The 20631-nt window shown below is 51.9% G+C and overlaps 2 protein-coding genes across 4 annotated transcripts in view; one reads left to right on the top strand and one right to left on the bottom strand.

Annotated features, from left to right (window-relative positions):
• EFR3B (EFR3 homolog B) overlaps positions 1–14985 on the top strand; it is a 61969-nt gene extending 46984 nt beyond the window's left edge. For all 3 annotated transcript variants that reach the window (XM_081156021.1, XM_081156022.1, XM_081156023.1), the window contains exons 13-23: positions 958–1130; positions 1576–1651; positions 2127–2288; positions 3433–3564; positions 4237–4304; positions 5045–5172; positions 5873–5964; positions 7514–7562; positions 8613–8719; positions 10078–10127; positions 10559–14985. In XM_081156021.1, coding sequence (XP_081012147.1) covers positions 958–1130; positions 1576–1651; positions 2127–2288; positions 3433–3564; positions 4237–4304; positions 5045–5172; positions 5873–5964; positions 7514–7562; positions 8613–8719; positions 10078–10127; positions 10559–10664 — 1143 coding nt within the window. In that variant the 3' untranslated portion in view covers positions 10665–14985. The remainder of the gene's footprint in view (positions 1–957; positions 1131–1575; positions 1652–2126; positions 2289–3432; positions 3565–4236; positions 4305–5044; positions 5173–5872; positions 5965–7513; positions 7563–8612; positions 8720–10077; positions 10128–10558) is intronic.
• Positions 14986–16934: 1949 nt separating this feature from the next.
• On the bottom strand, positions 16935–19823 carry POMC (proopiomelanocortin; the record flags this gene model as incomplete). Its single annotated transcript, XM_081156153.1, has 2 exons — positions 16935–17609; positions 19692–19823. The coding sequence occupies 2 exons, from the start codon at positions 19821–19823 to the stop codon at positions 16935–16937; spliced, it is 807 nt and encodes a 268-aa protein (XP_081012279.1).
• Positions 19824–20631: the final 808 nt, after the last annotated feature.

The raw sequence follows: 20631 nt of genomic DNA on the forward strand, positions 1-20631 counted from the left end.
CTCTGTCCCAGCCTGGCTGTCTGCACAGCCCCCTCAGCCCACTCATGCCTCCCCTCCCCTCCCTCAGCCCACACCTTTCCTGTCACTCTATTTTTATAAAGGCTTTTCGTGCCAATGCTGCCCACATCTGGTTACCTCCCCCATCTGTGTACTCCTGCCATTTCTTTGCTGAGTTTACCCTCACTGATTTGTACCTGGCATCTTACTAAGGTGACAGTTTGGGATGCACTCAGATACATCCCCCTTCAGTGAACACTGGTGTTTACCATTGATGGTGCCAGGTTTTGCTGGCTCCTCCAGGACACACTGAATCATCAAAGGCATTGTTTTATAATATAGGGTAACAGTAAATATGTTTCTCTGCTTTTGACTGCTTTGACATCACATATAATGTATCTATGCCAACTGGCTTTAATCAGAAGACCCCCTTCATGGCCATGCTAGAAGGGATGGAAGCAAATGCTCTGTGTGCTCTTGGTGGCTGCCCTGTGCCTGGGTTCTGATTCCTCAGGCCAGCTGTAAGTTCGTCCCATCTTTCCATCTCTCTGTGACTGCCCACACTCTTAGTACAGCATTATATCCACAGTGTGTCTTCATCAGTTGTGCCCTGATGGCATGGAACATAAGTTCGGAGGCTCCCTGACTCCTGCTTCCCTCCGGTGCTCATCCCTGGCTTGCTTTTAACCACTTTATGTTCCCACACACTGTTCCCGTCCAACCACATGTCTACTGAGCTGAGCTGAGGAGGTTGTCTAGGTGGATGTTCGAGTTGCCGAAGGCATCCAGGGCCCAGGGTGGCTCTGGGCTGGGGGATCTGGACCTGGGGAACTGGACTAGGAGATGCCCAGAGAGGATGGATGCTTCAGGCCCAACCTCTGCCAGCTGCTCCTCCATCTCCTCGCTGCACCTGAGGGGGCCGGCATTCCTAAGTACAGCCATCTTTGGGCTCCCTTGCAGGTGTCCATAGGTTTCCAGTGCAACAACATGATGTCAGCCCTGCCCAGCAACTTCCTTGACCGCCTTCTGTCCACCGCCCTCATGGATGATGCAGAGATCCGTCTCTTCGTTCTAGAGATTCTCATCAGTTTCATTGATCGTCATGGCAACCGCCACAAGTTCTCTTCCATCAGGTGAAATTGGGGCCTCCCCCTGTTGATGTGTGAGGGGCCTGATAGGGCCACGCATGCAGATGGGGGGACAATTCAGAGATTCAGTGAGACCCACCAGGGAGCTGATCACAGACACTGACCCTGGAGCCCCACACGGGGAGGAGCAACTGAAAGAGCACTTGACCTGGGGGAGAAGGGGAGGGGCTGGAAATTTGGGAGCTAAAGAGCACCTACTAAAGGGAGTTTTCAGGTGGGGAGGAAGAGAAAAACTAGAGTAATGTTTAAGAAAAAGGGGCAGGAACTAGAGAACTTGGGAGAAAGTAGAGAGTGGGCTAGGAACCAGGGTGGGAGGAGCACTGAGAGGCTTTGGTACAACTATTGACTTGGGGATAAAGCCCAGTGACGCCACATGAGCTCTGACTGTCCTCACACAAGGGCTAAGGTGGCCCCTCATGTCCCCTTTCAGTACCCTCAGTGACATCTCTGTCCTGAAGCTGAAAGTGGACAAGTGCTCCCGACAGGACACCGTCTTCATGAAGAAGGTTAGCAAATGTGACCTCAAGATACAGTGAATCCTGAGCAGACCAGGTCCTGGGACCCTGACCTTCCAGCCCCAAGTCACTGCTGACTGCTGCTCCAGAGCCTGCCTCCTGCCTCTTTGACTGCTCGTAGGCAGAATGAGCAGCCGACCCTTCTTGGGGTCAAGCGCCCAGGGTCATACTCATCACCAAGACCAGAGTGAGGACCGGGGCAGTGACACTGTGTCCTGCTCTTTGCAAAAACAATTTGGGCAGCAGCTTTTGTTGCTGGAAGACTGGACCCAGCCTTCCCTAAATATGCACTCCTGCACGTATTCACATCCGCTGGCTCTGCTTGACAGGCATCCTCCCCCTGAGGGTGGAGGTGGGGTACGCATGGCCTTCCCGCCCTCTTCAGGTTGGTTTTTCTATTCTCCTTGCCCCTCCTGTCCTTGCCCTGCCACCGTGGCCTTGCCCGCACCCTTCTCCCCATCTCCAGCACTCCCAGCAGCTCTACAGGCACATCTACCTGAGCTGTAAGGAGGAAACGAACATACAGAAGCACTACGAGGCGCTCTACGGCCTGCTGGCTCTCATCAGCATTGAGCTGGCCAACGAGGAGGTGGTGGTAGACCTTATCCGCCTGGTGCTGGCTGTTCAGGTGGGATTGGTGTGGGCAGGACATGGGGGTTCGGATCAGGGGAGAGGATCTGTTGTGACCAAGCACTGATTAGAGTGCCGAGTAGCAACTGCTTAACAGCTGTTTTGGAGCCTTGGAATACTGTGCCCCTGGTTGGCCATTCCTCCATGAAGAACACCAACCATGGCCTGTAGGTGAACCGCTGAAGAATGTTTCATTCATGGCTTTGGCCCATTCTCAGGCTAAAGGAGACCCAGGCCAACAGGGTCATTCAAAAATACCCCTTAACCTCTAGTATATCAAGTCTCTAAGGATCTGAATGGGACTCTAAGTATTGCCAAGAGGCTGCTTATAAGCGCCAAGTGATCCCAAAGCAAATCATCTGGTTTCCAAACCTGGATGTGCTTCGGAATTGCCTCAAGCACTTATTAAAAATACATGTTTCTGGTTCTCCCTGAGCCTGGGGGCCTGTAGATTCAGCAGGCCTTCCTTATGACTTTTAGCAGGCAGTGTGGCATTACATAGGGCTTCAGACTTTCAAGATCTGCCTGGGTGGAAGTACCGTTTAGGCCTTGGGGTGTCTTTCAGACCTCAGGGATAAGGGTCTCTGGGGTCCTGAGGCCAGGCAGGCATTGTGTTCCGAATTGTGGCAAGCCTGGAAATTCAGTGGTGGCGAGTCTCAGGCCACTTGTTTGGCAGTGCTAAATCCTGCAAGGCCAACCCAGATGCTATGATTGTCTTCATTGTAGAATTTGAGATTCCTTTGTATCCCAATCCCTAGTAACTCCCACAACTTTCTCAATTTAACATGTGAACCGAATTTAGCAAGCCAATCCTGCCCTCTAAGAATCATGCAGGGTCTGTAGTGAAGGAAACAGCATCCCAGAGGTGGGCTTACTGATGAAGGTTTGGACGAAGTGACTAAAGATGGAACTGCAAAGTGTTGGATTGAGGTTATCACCTCTGGTGGACTGTTCTAGGAACCATTCATTTCAGTTTTAATAAGGATGGCTGTGACTTCCAGGGCATTATGAGGCAAATGCTGAAAAAGGCTTAGTCTAGAGCAGTGGACCGTCTCCCTGTGGTTGGGGGAGGTTAGGTGGAGGGTGGGGCACAGTATAGTTTGTCAATTAAAAACTGCAAAGGCCCCTCTGTTTTGCCACAGGACTTGGCCCAGGCCAATGAAGAGAACTTGCCTGTATACAACCGCTGCGCACTCTACGCGATGGGCGCCGCCTACCTGAACCTCATCAGCCAGCTCACGACAGTACCTGCCTTCTGCCAGCACATCCATGAGGTTGGTGTCCCTGAGATGTCCCTGAGATGTCCTCATGACCGGGAGAGCTCAGGAAGCCCTGTCTTGGGGTTTCCCCAGAACTTCTCCTTAATTGCACTTAGGATTGCAATTAAGTGCAATTGCACCTGTGCTTACTCATCTCTTCATTAAAAATAGTGGTGTCATTGTTTACTCGCCTCCTCCACACACTTGCCTGCCAACTATCCTCCCACTTCTCATCATGTTAATAACTTTCACCTTTCTTGTCAACACTTTGCGAAGGATATTGAGAGAAACTCAAGATGTCACTGTCCCTCAGGATGTGTTTGCAATGCATGCACCAGGGCTTGGGAATGGCGTGACCTGGGCTCCATTTTTCAGGTGTAAAGAGAAAACAGGAACAGGTCACAGAAGCAAGAAAGAACAGTCTCTCAGGAGCTAAGACCCTGCACTCAGAGGACACTTAGCCCCTATGTGTCACTGGGGAGAGCTTGAGCAGACCACCTGTCCTCTCTGGCTGCTCCGAGGGTCACTGTGATCTGAGTTTGTCCCTCGGAAGCCAGCTGTAGAAGGCTCTGCCATTGATCTGTGGGAGAGGAAACACAGAGGGGGCGGGAGCTCTTACATTTGCCTGTCTGGGGTTCCTCTCCTGCTGAACCCAGCTCTTACCTTGTGACTCCTCCCAAACTCCAGGTGATAGAGACCAGGAAGAAAGAGGCCCCGTACATGCTCCCTGAGGACGTGTTTGTGGGGAGGCCCAGGTGAGGAGTGCACCTGGGACATGGTCCAGGATACCCAAGGCAGCTGAGTAAGAAGGTGGGAGGTGGGAGGCAGGGGCATCGGCTTCTATGGGCTCTGGGGCTGCAAATGGACCTGCCTGTGGCCCACAGGTCCTGGGTCAAGTTTGACTCTCACCATGTGACTGCAATACACACCTTGAGCTATACTGATGTGCTGTACCATGTAGGGTATGTGATGCCACCTCTGGGAGCTTCGGCCAAGCCCATGGGGAAGGAATCTTGGAGCGGTTGTTCTGGACAAGACACTACCATCAATCCAAGTGTCATTGTCAGACTGTAGTCTGTGGGCCAATGTCACATCAGCATCAGAGGAAGAGATATTCTGCAAAAATAAAATGTCCAACTACAGGGGCTGGCTTTATCAATTACGGCCCATCCACACAGCAGATGATTGGTAGCTCATTTACAATGGTTCGGAAGAACAGTTAATATGAAATATTCATATAGAATAGGTACATTAAATAGATCATAGGGCAGGAATGTGGGGGCAGGGTGGGGTGTGTGTGTGCATAAATGTGCGTGACTGGGGGATTCTGCTCACTGAAGGTTATCTTTGGAAAGTGGGACTCTGGGTGATTTCTTTTCCATTTGCATCTCCATTATTTGGTATAATGAATGCTACCTTTATCATAAGGAAAGCCTTCAGGAATCATCCCAGTTACCCATGGTTCTCACTAGCCCCTTCCTCCTTTGTCTTCCAGGCTGTCTCAGAATCTGGATGGAGTGGTGATTGAGTTCCTCTTCCGCCAAAGCAAGATCAGTGAAGTCCTGGGGGGCAGCGGCTACAATTCAGACAGGCTCTGCCTGCCCTACATCCCTCAGCTGACAGGTATGAGCTCTGCCCAAGGGCTTCCAGGCCTACCTCTGGCTTGTTGTGGCCAAGTAAGGACCTGAGTGTAAGGGACTTTGGTTGCCTTCCATGGCACCTTGGATGTCATAGAAGAGCTGAAAGGCACAGTGGAAATCTATGTGAGATCCTCTGGATTTCCCAGCTGGCCCATATAATAGCTTAGCTCATGGATGGGAGAGGCCGCCTTGTGTGACACATGGGCTACAGAGACCCAGTCCTCTGTAACTGACTTCCTGGGAAATCTTAGACAAGTCTCTTGGCATCTCTGAGTCTCAGTTTCCTTGACTGTAAAATAGAAATATTAACAGTACTTGCCTTAGGGGATTGGTGGAAAGGTACATAAAATAATGAAGGCAAATGCACGTAGTCAATACTACACAAATGACAACCGCTAGTGTTATGAGCAAAGTCAAGATATGCTTTCTGGTCCTAAGCAGCTTCTTTGTGCTCATCAAGAATTTCAAAATCTTAGCCCTAAGGAGCAGAACTCGCCACCCTAAGATGGGCAGAGAAGGCCCACAGCTGTTTGTAAAGTCCAGCTGTGGCCTCACATGCCCTGAGCCCTCAGAGGACTGTGGACCAGGCATAGACACAAGGCTTAGGAGATGGTACCAGGGGCATGATCCTGGCTCGCTCCCCCGGGGCTGGGAGGTCAAGCATCTGGCTTCTCCTTTCCCAGATGAGGATCGCTTGTCCAAGAGGAAGAGCATTGGAGAAACCATTTCCCTGCAGGTGGAGGTGGAGTCTAGGAACAGCCCTGAGAAGGAGGAGGTGAGTGTCTTCTCGATACACTGTCCTGGGGAAGCCCGGCATCCCCAGGGGAGGGGACCTGCTCCAGCCTCCTGTGCAGTCAAATGCTCCATGCTCCAGGCCCCCTTAACTGCACAACACATTTAAGGTTGCACAGAAAGTAAATTTCTCAAAGAAGTCCAATTTTCTTACTATCATCATGTATATCATAGACATTTCCATCTGGAAAAAAGTATTTGTATCCATCTTCCTCTCTGCTGCACTCCCCTGAGGATGTCATCAAAAATCTCTCTTGAAAGACTTCCTGGTGGTTCTTCACCATTCATGGTGGGGACAGACGTGCTCCATGCTGGAAATTGGGAAGCCTGCTAGGAGAGAGGAGGCCAAGAATAGCTCCCACGGTGTTTCCTCCAGATATACCCATACGGTGCTTTCTGAAAGAGGGGCTGCAGCTCAACGCGCTCTCTCCCATCTTTTCTTGAGGGCTGTGAATATCTAGTCTCTGTACAAATTAATATGCGATACCTCCCCTGCCATTATTTCTTCTACCCCAGAAAATAAAGTAGACGTACCCACGAGAAAGGAAGAATAGGGAATCATAGCGGAAATACCAGATTCACTCCTCACATGAGAAAGATGTGGGGGAGGGACAGGGAGGAGGGAGAAAGGAGTCCTGAGGGAGCTGAAGCCACAAGATGCAGTGCGCTTGTTTTTCATGGTGACTCTTCCGATTAGGGGAATCGACGGAGATGTGGGGGAAACCTCAGCAATGAGTGAGGACTTGGACAGGAAGACTTGCAGAGTTTGGGGGCAGGGACAGTTTCTGCCCACTGGGGCTGGTGTGGCCATGGAGCACAGTCTGGACACCTAGCCTTTCCCCAGATGTGAGTGGAGCAAGAAGGCATTGGGGTCAAGATCAAGCCTCCCTCAGCCTCTCACAGCTCCTCGCTTACGGGGCAGACCTCCAGTCCAGGGCTTTCCAGAGCTTGTCTGGAACCTTCCCACGGCAGGAAGGAGGGTCTGACTCAGGCTAACTGGAGAAGTGAAATGAGGTTGAACCAGGCCCTTCCAGCTCTGCAAGACTGGGAACCTCAAGTGTGTTAGGGCCGCAGCAAGAGTTGGATGCTACTGGCCCACCCCCACCCCATAAGTCCTCAAAAATGTTACTCAGTTCTGGAAATCTACATTTGAAATTATACTTGGAGATGGTGATCTACACATATAAGGCCCTCTTCCAATATTTTCTGTTAGGTCTCTGAAGATTTTTTTTTTATTATTATTACAAAGTGTTTTCCTCCTGCTGGGCTAATGGGACAAGCCAGAGGGAGGGGACAGTGAGTCCTTTTAGGTGAGACTCTGATGAGGAATTAGCCTCCCCACCCCCATGTCACTACTTTCAGGGGGCTTCCGGAGACCCTGGTGATAAGGTGGGTATCCTGAGGGAGTTTCTGCCCATGGGGACAGTCTTCTGAGAAGTGAAGGGGCTGCCAGATAACCGAGGAAGCCAAGGCTGCTTCCTCCCCTCCCGCCCCTGCTCCACCTTTCTGAACACTTGTTCCCTCTCCCTCAGCGAGTGCCTGCGGAGGAGATCACCTATGAGACGTTAAAGAAGGCCATTGGTAAGTGGGAAGCCCCCAGGGACTCTGGCTGGAGGGGAGGGCAGGGCTGGGTCCCGGTTGGGAGTGGGTGTGTGCAGCCCCATCTGCGACCCTCCCGAGGATGATTCAACATAGACGTGAGGGCAGCTGCTAGTAGCTTCCTCCGAAATCATCCCACCCACCAAAGCTGCAATGAAAGTCCTGCCTCCTGACAGGGATCAATAGTGGTGCCCCGTGTATCTAGGTCAGGCGGCCTTTTTCCTACTGATAGCTGCCTTTAAGGTAATCGACTGAGGGTCACAGCCAGCCAGGGTAAAAGCATTGTGTATAAAGACTTGGGCTAGTGTTTGGTAGAATGTGATACCAAAGAACAAGTTGACCAATGACAAGTATTAAGAACAAATCATATTAATATGTGTTTAACAATGGCAATAGATTTTAAAATGCAGTATTACATCTTCTGTCTCAATTACTGGTCAATGAAGTATTCCAAGTGAGAGAATTCTTCTGAATGCTGATGACAAATTATGTCTTCAACTGCCAGACCTTTTTTATTTTTGTTGTCATTGATGGTACTCTTTCCAACCTACATTCGCTCTGCCTTCTTAAACAGAGAATAATGGACATACTGGAGGCCCCTCCCCTTTTTTTCTAACTGATTTTGGATACCAAGAGGAATATGTAGAAGCCTGAAGGGGCTCACATCGCTCTGCCACAGGGGTTCTGCACTGGCTTTTGTGGTGTGTCTGGCTTTTCCATTTTTGATGTCCCTTTTAAGCCCCCCACCCCAGGGTACTTCCTGTTCGGGTTAAGAGTCCTAGCGTTGGTGCAGCTACATGGGGCTTGAAAAGCCCAGCTTAAGGGTCTGCTCAACTGGTTCTCGAACCCTCACATGAGGAAGGAGGCTGAGCAGAATCAGGAAAAAGTGTAGCCCTCCTGGGGCCACGTGATGGCAACACACCCTCCAGGCCCCCGAACTCTGCCCATCAGCAGAGGGGGAGCCCGAGTTGCCATCACCAAGAGAGCTCCTGGGAGGAGTCCACCCAGGCCTGACCCCACTCTTTGCTGCAGTGGACAGTGTGGCCGTGGAGGAGCAGGAGCGTGAACGGCGGCGGCAGGTGGTGGAGAAGTTCCAGAAGGCGCCCTTCGAGGAGATTGCAGCGCACTGCGGGGCCCGGGTAAGTGAGGCATGACAGGGGCGAGCTGGCAGGGACCAACAGACACTGGATTCGGCTCTAGGGCAGAACTGAGTTGCTAGAAGATCTTGACACTTTTGTCACCCGGAAATTAGGGTTTAGATGCCAATGACACCTTGGCCCTACATGGTTTCCCCATGAAACAAAAGACTTGCCTGTTGGTCATACAGGCCTCCAGGCCCCACACTTTCCATGTAAGGAAGAAGCCCTGACCTCAGGAGCTCCTGCGTCAAACAGACAGACCATGATCATTATTACCGTAAAGCAAGAACATAACACACTTCCTATGTAAGATGTATCAGAACACCTTACATTTAGTAGCTTATTTCAGTCTCATGACTACTCTGCAAGGTTAGTGCCGGTATGATTGTCACATCACAGAGTGATGGGGGAAGGGAGCCATGGGGAAGGGAAGATGGCCAGTGTTTGCAACAGGACCCACTTCCAGACAGGGGGAATGGAACAGCAGCCTTGGGAAAGGTCTGCAAGAGAGGGACCCAGACAAGTGGAAAGAAGGGCTCATGTCTATACTTAACAGAAGGGCATAAACATTTCTTGAGACTGATTTTATAAGCCAGGATTTGTGTTCATCATAGTAACAATGAAATATAATTATAAACATCCAAAAGTTACAAATAACTCATATTTTACTGTATTTTTTTCCTTTTAATAAAAATACATGCAATAGTCTTTTCTATTATATAATATATATCTAATATACATACTTACATATATATATTTCTAATATATTATGATAATTATATATAATAACATATAAATACATGTAAGTATGACATCGATTTTTGGAACCTATATTATCCGAACTTCTTGTCCTATCTCAAGCAGTAGATGCTGCTCATTTCACGAGCTCGGAGCTGAACATGTGCTCAGCTCACTCTCTGTGCACATGGACTCAATTGGAGCCAGAAGGGACCAGAGAGAGCATCTTCCCTAACCCACCGGTTTTGCACAGCTGCTTCTTTGGAGTTAAGGAAAGAGCTGGAGCCAGCTCTGCGCCTCCTGACTCCATGCCCAGCAGGCCCTACTGTCCCACTTGGAGGAGCTAAGGGTCCCTCAAGAACTGCCTTCTGAAGCCCTCCTAGTGTTCCTGGCCTCCATGCTCTCCCTAGTGGGCCTTTGCTGGGCTGCTCTGGCTGACCTGAACCCACAGCCAGGGTCCCCAGACCAGTGCTGGGAAAGAGCTCGCACCGTTAGAGCTCCCACCATTCCCTTCCCGAGGCTGCACTGCCCAAGCTTCCAGTGTGAGCTCTGGACAGGTGGGCCCGTGACAGCCGGCAGAGGGTGGGAGCCCTGCTGACTCTCCCTCTGTTTGTGTCTAGGCATCGCTGCTGCAGAGCAAACTCAATCAGATCTTTGAAATCACCATCCGGTAAGTGGCAGCCCTGGCCAGGGGATGCCTACTCCTGTGGCCCAGTGTTGGGCCCCCTCCCCCCGAGTCTTCCTCTCACTGTCTTCAGTCTTCCCTCTCCCCAGCCTCTGTCTCCAGGGCTGGAGTCAGCCACCAACTCTCCCCAGAAAAGGAAGTGGAGACTAGAGAGGGAAAGAGACAGCTCAGTGAATCCTGGAAAAGAGCCAGGGATCCTTTTTTCCAAGGATGAGGCTTGACTTTCTAAAGCTACACTGTCACTGTAGAGCCTGCCATGGAGCTATAGATTCTAGAACAACTTGAAACCTGGGAACCCATGGAGTGACAAAGGCTCTAGTCCCTGTTCAAAGAGAAACACAATTCAATGGCTCTATTTGGTGGCACGGGGTGGGACCCCTCCTCATCCCTCTCTCCTCTGTGTGTTCCTGCCCCAGGCCCCCGCCGAGCCCGTCAGGAACCATCACCGCAGCCTATGGGCAGCCTCAGAACCACTCCATCCCTGTCTACGAGATGAAATTTCCAGATCTGTGCGTGTACTGAATTCCAAGAGATGGAGCTCCTCAGAGGGGTAGGGTGTGAGGGAGGGGCTCACCCTCACACCCCACCCCTACTACGTGCAAATCTGAGATCTCAGAAAAGGCCACCTTGGATGGCAGCACCTTCCCAGCTAAGCAAGGTGGAGCCCCAGGCCCTCCCACTCCCCCCTTGTCTTCCCTGAGGGCATCGGCCACCTGCCCCTCTAGGGCCAATAAGCCTCTCACCTGTGCCCTTTAGTTTCCTCCGTGGTGTTGGTGAGGGGCCTAGAATTGTAGGGGGTCTGAGGTCCTGAGGAGCTCCTATGTGATGCAGCAAGTGAAAGGCTCTTACGGTGTGTGGGTGGGAGGGGGCACAGCAGCCATCCCCTCAGGAGGAAACTGGATGGGGACACAGCTGATCAAAGGGAGCTGCAGACAGCAATCAAGAGGAAGCCCCCAGGGAGAGCTGGAAGCTGGGCGACCGCTCTCCTCCAGAGCATCCCCTCCCTCTGGTCCCGAGGCCCTCAAATCTCCAGTGTCTTTTCCACTCTCCTGCTCACCCTGCAGCTGTCTCCTCGTGATTCTTTCTATTATTAATTAATTTTGAGCCCTTATAACAGGAGCTGGGGTAGAGACACCACGGTGGGGGCAGCAAAGGCTGAAACAAAGGGCAGGCGGCTGCTGATGGAGGGGCTGGCTCTCCCCAGGCTGGGCCTGCCTCCCCGAGGGGAGCAGCAGGCAGAAGTGGGCAGGTCCCTCTGCAGCGTCTTCTCACCCCCTTTTCTCAGAGGGAGCTTGCTTGGCCTTCCCATGGTTCTCTCCCTTCTGGATGTTTCTCTGAGTTGAGCTCTCTCTTTGCTGCCTTTCTTTCTGAGGAGCCCAATGTGTTTCCATAGCCTCTGGGTTGAGGGAGGGCAGGACCAGATAATATGGTTCTAGGTGACTCAGGAGGAGCATCTGCAGTGTGGAAGAGGCTCCTGGCCCGGCCTGGCTGGGCTGGGGATGGAGGGTGGGAAGGGATGGTAGTGAGGGAGGAGCACTTTGGGACTCAAGGGTGTCAGAAGTCAACCTTTTGGATGTTTCATTGGAGGAAAGAAGGATCCAGCACCTGATACTGGGATGATTTTTTAATTCTTTGGACAAATCTGAACCTCAGTGCCAACTGGCAAAGCTCGAGGCCTGGGGAGAGTGGTGGAAACCCCCTTGGGCTCTGTGTTTCCCTGAGTCCGGTCTGTCTGTCTGTGTGCAGAGTAGGAGCCAGGGAGCTGTTTGCTGTGCACTGCACTTCCCCTCTCTCACCCCGCTGCCTCTGACAGGACCTCGCCTGGGCCTCCTCCTGGGACAGCGCCCAATGGCCCAAAATAATTCTCCTTTTCCAGTGAAACATCCATAACTTTTCTGAGCCAATATAACTTACAGTAAGGTGGGAATGGCCAAATGATTCCTCCCTAGAGAATTTGTTTTTTAAAAAGAGGTAGAGTGAATAGATTTCTTGACCCAAAGGAATCCCTTTTAGGGTACAATTTTAGGTGGTGGGGGCTGGGGTCAGAAGCAGGCTGTTTCTGCTGAGGGGATGGCAGGCTTTTCAGGACACTGCAGACAGAACTTAATGGGTGTGAATGTATTTGAGATTTGGAAATTGTATTAATTGTATTAATTTGGTTGAGAGCCCGATGATCAGCACAGACAGGTGTCTTCTCAAATTGGGAGAAATTTAGCATACGCGTTTCCCACTACATGTGCAGCTATCTCCTGGGCAGGGGGCTTTCTGACCCTGCTCATGTCGTTTCCCCCTTGGTCGCTGCCCCCGTGCTCTGGGCCTGCAGCTTCCAGATGGCCCGCATGATTACAGGGCTTGGGGCCCGGCTTCTGCTCCCCTCGTGGCTTTTGGCTAATGCTCATTACAAGCATGAACTAAGACTTCTCCTCACTTTAATATCTTTATTAAGAAACCACATTTCAAATAACTGGAAACAAACTTGAAGGTGAATAACCTTGGGAAGAAACTTCACAGGAAATCTAAATCGCGAATCACAAACACATCCTTCCTCTCAGGGTCTTCCCCGCTGTGTCCCCTGCTCGGCTTCAATGAGGAACCCTGCTTCTCCCTCGTGCCTCCTTGACTTCAGGGTCCCTCCCATGGCAGCTGCACCCTGAGCGCTGATCTTGTGACCCTGGTTCTGGAATGTGGGAGGCAGGGCCCTGGGGCCCCTTTCTTGAGCCAGCGCTAGGACCAGAGACCTGCAGGTCCACACAGACGTCCCTCCCTCCCCCCTCCCTGGGAACGGGGTGCAGAAAAGGGGTGGGCTCCCATTTTTCATATGCTCAGCTCCTTCCTCTTCTGCACCTGAAGCAGCTTTTTCTTTCCATCACAACTGCGTAGCAAAGATGTGTTTCTTTTAGAAAATTGGCCGTCTTTTTTTGAGTGCCATCTTCCCAGTTTCAATTTAAACTGACAGTAGGATATTAGGTTGCCCGCTAACAGGAGGTAGAACCTGGATTCTGGCCAAGTATGCCTCAGAATCAAAAAGTTTAAGGTGCATGCTAACTCAAATTGACAAGGAGATGATAAATTAGGCAGTCTCCTTCACCCCCACCCTCCACCCCTCCACAAGCCCTGGGAATGGATGCAAAGCAATTTCCTGAGCGCCAGACCTGAGGCCTAGCATCCATCACTGCTTCCTACCCTCTGAGCCCCGTAGTGTCTGATGGCACTGTGTCTTGTGACTGACCCTTTTTGCTACCCTTGTCTGTTGTGACTTTGAGCTAGCAAGCCCACCCCAACAAGCTGCTCCCCAAAGCCGCTGAGGACTCTTGCCTCATGGGCAAGGGGTAGGTTTGGTTAGCACCCTGCAGACAGAACTTAATGGGGGTGAATGTATTTGAGATTTGGAAATTGTATTAATTTGGTTGAGTCATGTCCGCGCATAAGCAGCAGGTCAGCAGAAAGCACCACTGTGATCCTGGAGGCTCCTCCTGTTTTCCGCACAGTAGGGTCCCCAGCGCCCTGGGCCTGTTCCCATTTCCTTCTCTCTGAAAAGGAGAAATAAGTGATTTCTCGACTCCTAAATGCCTCCTCTCCAGAGAAGGAACCCAGGCAGGGCAGGGGAAGAACTGGAAAAGTTCTCAGATTCTCTCTGTGCAGCCCTCCACCTCATGCACAGGTCTCAAGGGGTGAGCAGTGAGAAGGTGGTGCTGGGACTGACAACAGTGCTTGAAGAAGCGTGAGGGTCACATATGCACTGCCCTTTGCCCTGGGTGTTCTGGGTCCCAGAGAACATGTTTCAACCAGCCTAAGAATTAGCACAGCCTCGGGGTACCTTTAAATGGCTCCGAGGCCTGACCCCTGGGCTTCTCTGGGGGCCTCTGGGTCACGATTCCTTCCAGTTGCTATTTTATTGTCCCCAGTCCATCCAACCTGGGGCCAGAGAGTATCATGGAGAAGGGAGGCTATTTCTCCCAGTTCCTCCTCATGACCATAAGATGACACGTGGCAAGCTGGGGGCCTGTGGGAGGGGACAGACCTGAGCTGTTAGGCCCAGTATGAAGTCTGAAGGTGGATGAGCTCCTCTGGGCAGGCCACGCCCGCTTCCCCCAACCAGTGGACCCCAAAGGCGGTTGTGTTGAAACAAGGCCTCTGCCTGACGTCTGGGGAGGCAGCTCAGGGCGCTGCATTCTTCATCTTACTCACCTTAGGAATCGTCTGGTTAGAGGGCCCCCTATCCCAAATCTGGCCACACCCGAAGACTGGCAAAGGATGGTCAAGGTGGGCCTGGCCAGCCAGGGAAGTGGGGAGAAGGCACGGGGCAGTGGCCGGGGCTCTGTGGCCTGTTGGGGTGAGAAGGCCGTTTTCTGTGCCTCTTGTCACAATGGCCAGGTTGGCCAGCACTCTGCTCCTCCAGACCTTAGGGCCCAGTCGTCGTCGGGAACCCCCTCTTGAGCGCTTCCTCCGTGACTGCTGGCTCTGGCCTGTGGGGCGCCCAGCTGTAACCCCACAAATGCTGCAGCCCATACACTATGACCTGTCTGTGTCCATTTAGGCCTTCAGGACCTGGCCGAGAGTGTGCGTGCCTGTGTGTGTGCATGTGTGTGTAACCCATAGTTCCTAGTTGACGATGTATGTATATAACAGCGGACGTATTTATATGGGAGTGCACAATTAGTGCCTGTGGCAGTTTTCTGTATTTTAAACTCATTGAGTCAAGTTAGTTTTAAGGAAGGGGGGAGAGGAGTGGGGGGTGGGGTGTAGGAAGAAGGACTCTTAGCAAGATCCTTCTTTAGGACTATTAGCGTGACTTCCCAGTCTTTATGATGCCCTTTTCAAATAAATGTTAATGTTGTCACCACCTAGCTGTCTATTTGATTTCTTTAGAGTAAATGGTTTTTTAAGATGCAAATAGGATCTGAAAATACCAACACGAACCACTGACATTTAGCCACCCCCACCTGCCATTACTTTACTTGCCTCAAAAGGAAGGAGGGTAGGGGAAAGGATGCTACCAGGACGTAAACATGAGGCCCAGGATTCCCAGCATGGAGCACCCTCTGACAGAAGGTGTGGGCCATTTTTTCATTACAGTGGGGGAGATTTTATCCTAGGAATCTGTCTTTCTGATTCCTCTTACATCAGGGCATTCCAGTTTTCTTTCATTGTGAACTCCTAGATCATCAAAATAGTATGTGTGCCATATACAAATATTTCCCAGCCACTTTGATCCAATACCGCTCACTGGTATGCCTAATGCAGTTGACATGTATGTGTACATCTCTCTCTGTATGTGTCTGTGAGTCTCTTGTGAATTGGAAATATGTGTGGCTGCAAACCTACGGCCCCAGCATTGTGCGAACATCATGAGGACATATGAAAGGAACCCAGCCCATGGCCTCTGCCCTAGTGGAGCTTAGGTTTCCCTGAGAGCACACAACATACACACTGCAAGGAAGTTGCCACCTGAGCCAGACTGCATGCCCCCGACTGAGGAGGAGCTGACACAGAAACACTGAAGATGAGCAGGTGTGGCTGGAAGAGATCACAATTTTCCCAGTGGAAGGGGATTGAGCCTAACCTTATGTTGAAAAAGGGGTAACATTCAAAATGATGGGGAAAGGTGGGGAATTCCAGGCATAGGGTGAAGGAGGATGGGAGAAGAGAGATGCCCAGTAGGTGGGAACATGGGAAGTATGGTTCAGTAGGCAGCGGGAACTTCATTGACAAGGGCCCTGCACGCTGTGCCCTGTAGTTTAGAATTGATGGAAAGTTGGGGTGGGGCTACTTTTTAGCTCTTGAGCCAGGGATGTGGGGCAAGCAAGATTTTGTATACATTACTATGAAGAATTTATACCTGATGGGTTGAGAGCCCAACTGGAGACAAGGAGACCAGCTGGTTAGGAAGCTGTTGCAATAGTGGAGGCCTGAGCCAGGGGCCCTGAGAATGACCCGAAGGGTTTAGGCTGAGCAACACCAGAGGACAGAGTGTGGGAGGAGCTGGGGAAAAGGGGAGACCCCAAGGCTTGAGCCGGGGGCTGGAATAAGTACCCATGTATACTGCGCTGTATTTACCCAGATGTGTCTCCATGAGTGTGTCTATGTGAGTGAGACCATGTGTCTGAGAATGTTTGTATCTGGGCATGCAAATTGCAACCGACACCAACCATCAGCACTCACACTTAGCTTCTCAGTGATAAGATCATCAAATCCATTTTTTAAATTAACCCGCACAATAGCCCTCACACTAGGGAGGGGAAGATGGACAAAATCTTGGAGAAGGGGAGACTTGCCTAAGGCCACACAGCTAGACCCCAGGGAACATTACCACAGCTTCCCACCTTACAGCCCAGGGAGCCCTTCCAGCTGCCACTGAGCTTCACCAATGTCGGGCTGGCCCTTGGGCAGGTGTCGGGGTCACTCTTGCAGGGTCAATTTCATAGGAATCCTGCCTTTTCATGCATCTTCTAGCTGAGCATCTTTTCCCACCCAACGGAGTGTGGCAAACGTAGCCGCCCTGAGCCGTGACCTAAACTACCCTGCCCCCTGCAGGCTTATTCACTGAGGGGACAGGGACGCTCACTTCCTGGCCATGGCCCTAAGGAAACACACTGCCGCGTGGTCACAGGGGAGCCAAGCTGCGTCGCCTCCACTAAGCGCTGCGCTTTATTTGACGGATATGTATGTTCACGTTATTCACCCAGCCAACAACGTCAGAGGCAGATGTGCAACTTGAGAGGGTTTATTTCCTAACTACAGACAGCTTGAACGGGCCGCTCCCACCGCCCGAGCCAGCCGCCCGCCCCGCGCTCACGGGCCCTTCTTGTGGGCGTTCTTGATGATGGCGTTTTTGAACAGCGTCACCAGGGGCGTCTGGCCCTTCTCGGAGCTCATGAAGCCGCCGTAGCGCTTGTCCTTGGGCGGGCTGCCCCAGCGGAAGTGCTCCATCTTGTAGGGCCCCTCGTCCTTCTTCAGCGCGGGCTGGGCCTCGGCCTCGGCCTCGGCCACCAGGCCGTACTCCAGCTCTGTGGCGGCCTCCGCGCGCTCGGCCGGGCCGTCGGGGCGCTGCTCGGGCCGCTCCCCGGCCTGCTGCCGCTTGAACTCGAGCGGGAAGGCCTCGGCCGACTCGTCCTCGGCGCCGTTGGGGTACACCTTCACCGGGCGCCGCTTCTTGCCCACCGGCTTGCCCCAGCGGAAGTGCTCCATGGAGTAGGAGCGCTTGCCCTCGCGCGGGCCGGGCTCGGCGCCATCGCCGCGGGGCCCGGGGCCGCCGGCGCCCGCAGCCGCCTCCTCCTCCTCCTCCTCCTCCGCGCGCCTCGGGCCCACGCCCGCCACGCCGCTGCCGTTCGGGCGGCCGAAGCGGTCCCAGCGGAAGTGGCCCATGACGTACTTCCGGGCGTTCTCGCTCAGCGGCTGCTCCTCGCCGTTGCCGGGAAACACGGGTGTCTCGGCGGACAGGTCGGGCTTGCAGGCCCGGATGCAGGCCTGCGGGAGAGCGGAGCGCGTCAGGTCGCCCGAGCCCGCCGCCCCGCCGCCCCGCAGCCCCGCCGCCCCGCCGCCCCGCCTGCGCCCTCCGCGCTCGGCGGCCTCTCCACGTGCTCGCGTCCCACCTGCAAAGGGCTCCCTGCGGAAGACTCTGCCACCCGGCCCCCTTGGCATCCAGGGGCATCTGAGACGCAGCGTGGGCATCGTCTCTTTTGGCCCTTGTCCGCCTTAGTACTTCTGCCCGGTAACTACAACAAATACCCCATCCCCCTCGGTGGTTTCCTCGCCCCATAGCTTTTGTGAGCAGGGTCAGCATCTTACCGTTATATGCCTCATATATAGGAATGAATCAGTGGCAGGTGGGTGGTCATTGTTGGCACTTAATAAATATTGGATAAATAAATATGGTGCAATTTACGAGTCTCGGTGGAGCATTGGGCTGCAATTGGGAGAATCTCCCCAGGGCGAAAGTAGAAATTGGACTTGTAGGGCCTCTGTTTTCAGTAATGCCTCAGCCTTACCCAGCGATCTGCAAGCCTACCTCATGCCCTACCTGCCCAGCCATCTCCTCCTACCAGGCCTCAAAACTTGCCCACACCCATCTGGCACTTTCTCTGTTTTTTCCCAGTCCCCTGAGCGAATCCTTTGCTTTCTCCAACCCGTGACCTTTGGAAGGGGGCGGTTCATTTCCCTGTCACCTCGTTCTGGTTGGAGGGAGCCGTAGAAAGCCAGGATTATTTCCACCCCACGGGTCTTAAGCCGGTGTCTCTGCTCTCTGTGACTAGACAAGTCCCCTGTGGTACACATTTGCTTAAGAAAATGACCTGTAGCCTGCAGCCTTGAGTTTTCAGTTACTCAGGACTTCCAAGGAGGAAACAGAAGGCTCCCACCCACTCTGAGTTGGGAATTTTATGCTCCACAGATTTAGAATTATAGCACAGCAGAATATTAACAGGAAAATTAAAATGGCCTCTTACTCCTCCCCGCTGGCCACATGAAACAGGAGGCTCAGAGACGTGAAAGGTCCTGGGCAAGGCTCTACAGCTTACTGGTGACAGAACTGGACTAGAGCCCATGGGTTCTGACCATGACCAGTGCCCCTGCCCTAGTGAACTCTCAGTAGGAGAGGCTGTGCAGTGGGTGTCTCCAATCCTGAGCCTCTTGGTTCCCTCTGAACCAGAACCCTCAGAATTCCCTGGGCTCATTGTTTCTATTTTATAATCCACATGGATCCTGCTCTGTGATTCTGAGAAAGTCTCTCTCTTACCTTAACTTAATTTCTGCACTGACACAACACTGAATGTAATGCTTTGTGTTCCACCCTCACAGGCAGGTGCTGGCAGCAGGATGGAACTCAGCCACCTACATTAGTAGTGTGGCTTTTAGTCCTTGACTTGCTATCGTTTATCACTTGTGCCCCCCAAAACACTCACACACACACCCTGTAGTGACCTGGAGGGAATTCTAGCCTGGCCCAAAGGAACTTTACATGCTTCTGGAAAGGCTGAGATCAGTCTCCCAGAAGCAGCTTGAGACATTTGGCGCCAGTTAGAAGAAAATGGTGCCTGGGTTTCACTTCTGCCTCTAAAGGTGATTTGCAGAACTACCTAGCTGGCTTTGTAACTGTTAGTAGGTAGAAAGGGAAGAAAAATTGAATGAAATAGCAAAGGATATGAGGGTATTTTCAAAGGAATAACTTGGGACCTAAAAGATTGAAAATGTAGGCTCAACTGAGGAGCAATTGTTATTACTATTATTAGTATTACTTTAATGGCACTATCTCTAAATAACTTAAATCAAGTGAGGTCTCCATATGAGAAAACAGGAAATAAAGATAATCGAGCAGAAATTGTGGGCCAGACCCATCTTCCTGAAGCTGCTTCCTGTCCTCCTTGGTCCAGTGCTGACTTCACCCTGGGGGGTCTATTCCTGACCTGGGTTGAGTTACCCATATCTCTGAGAATGAATTTTCCCAGGCCCATAGCACTGTCCCAGCCCCAGCCGCAGCCCCAGCCCCAGCCCCAGCCCCAGCCCCAGTTCCATGTGATACCGAAACCAAGATGACAGCTTTGGCCCACGTACCAGCAGGTTACTTTCCGTGGTGAGGTCCTGACACTGGCTGCTTTCCAGACACCAGCCACGCACTTCCATGGAGGCCTGAAGCAGCAAGGCAAGCAGTAGGGCCCCCGAGCGGCTGCAGCATGATCTAGGCATTTTCTAGGCAGGCTGGGGCTCTGCAGAGGCAAACAAGATTGGTGGGACCCCTGCAAGGAGCAGAACAATGTTGGCCACTCACCAGGAAGGACCAGGAGCCAACATTAACAACACAAACACTTGTGGAGCTCAAGGCTTTTAAGGACAGGAGCGGTTCAAGGAGAAGGTTAGTTTGCAGAGTTGTGTTAGAGAGGAAGGGAATAGGACCTGGGCAAACCATGTGCAATTTCCCCTTTATCTCCTATTAAAAATCAGACCCCAAAGAAGCTATTTTAAGGGTCACTTAGTTAAGCCTATTATTTGAGAGACAGGGAAACTGAGGTCCAGAGCAACAATAACTTGGGTGTTTGTCACAAGGTAAGGCTAAGTTCCATTCATAGCACAGAGCCTTCCTATTTCACCACCTTCATGAAGCTATAGTTCTAACCCTTCAGATCCAAGGAATAACTTGGGAAAAACAAGGACTCTGAAACTCCTGCTCAAGGTGGTCTCTCCCTACTTCCCCACCAAGATCCTAGCATTCCTCAGAAACTCTATTTTCTGTGAATACTAGGTTTGCATAAAGACAAACAAAACCTTTGGCCCATTTAGCCAAAACCTCAACCAGCCCAATCTTCTGTCCTGTACACAAATCACTCAGGTGATCACTATTTCACAGACCTCTGCAACTTTGGAGAGATTTATTTTAAAGTGACCCCCATTCTTTTAAAAGTGCATCATCTTCTGGACACATTACATGTCAGACCTCTTAATCTCTGGTTCTCTCAGATGTAGTCTGAAATAGCTGAACTTGAAGATGCTGTCAGTG

Source organism: Miniopterus schreibersii, assembly GCF_964146895.1.
Source record: "Miniopterus schreibersii genome assembly, chromosome: 13".
In the NCBI taxonomy this organism is placed as follows: domain Eukaryota; kingdom Metazoa; phylum Chordata; class Mammalia; order Chiroptera; family Miniopteridae; genus Miniopterus; species Miniopterus schreibersii.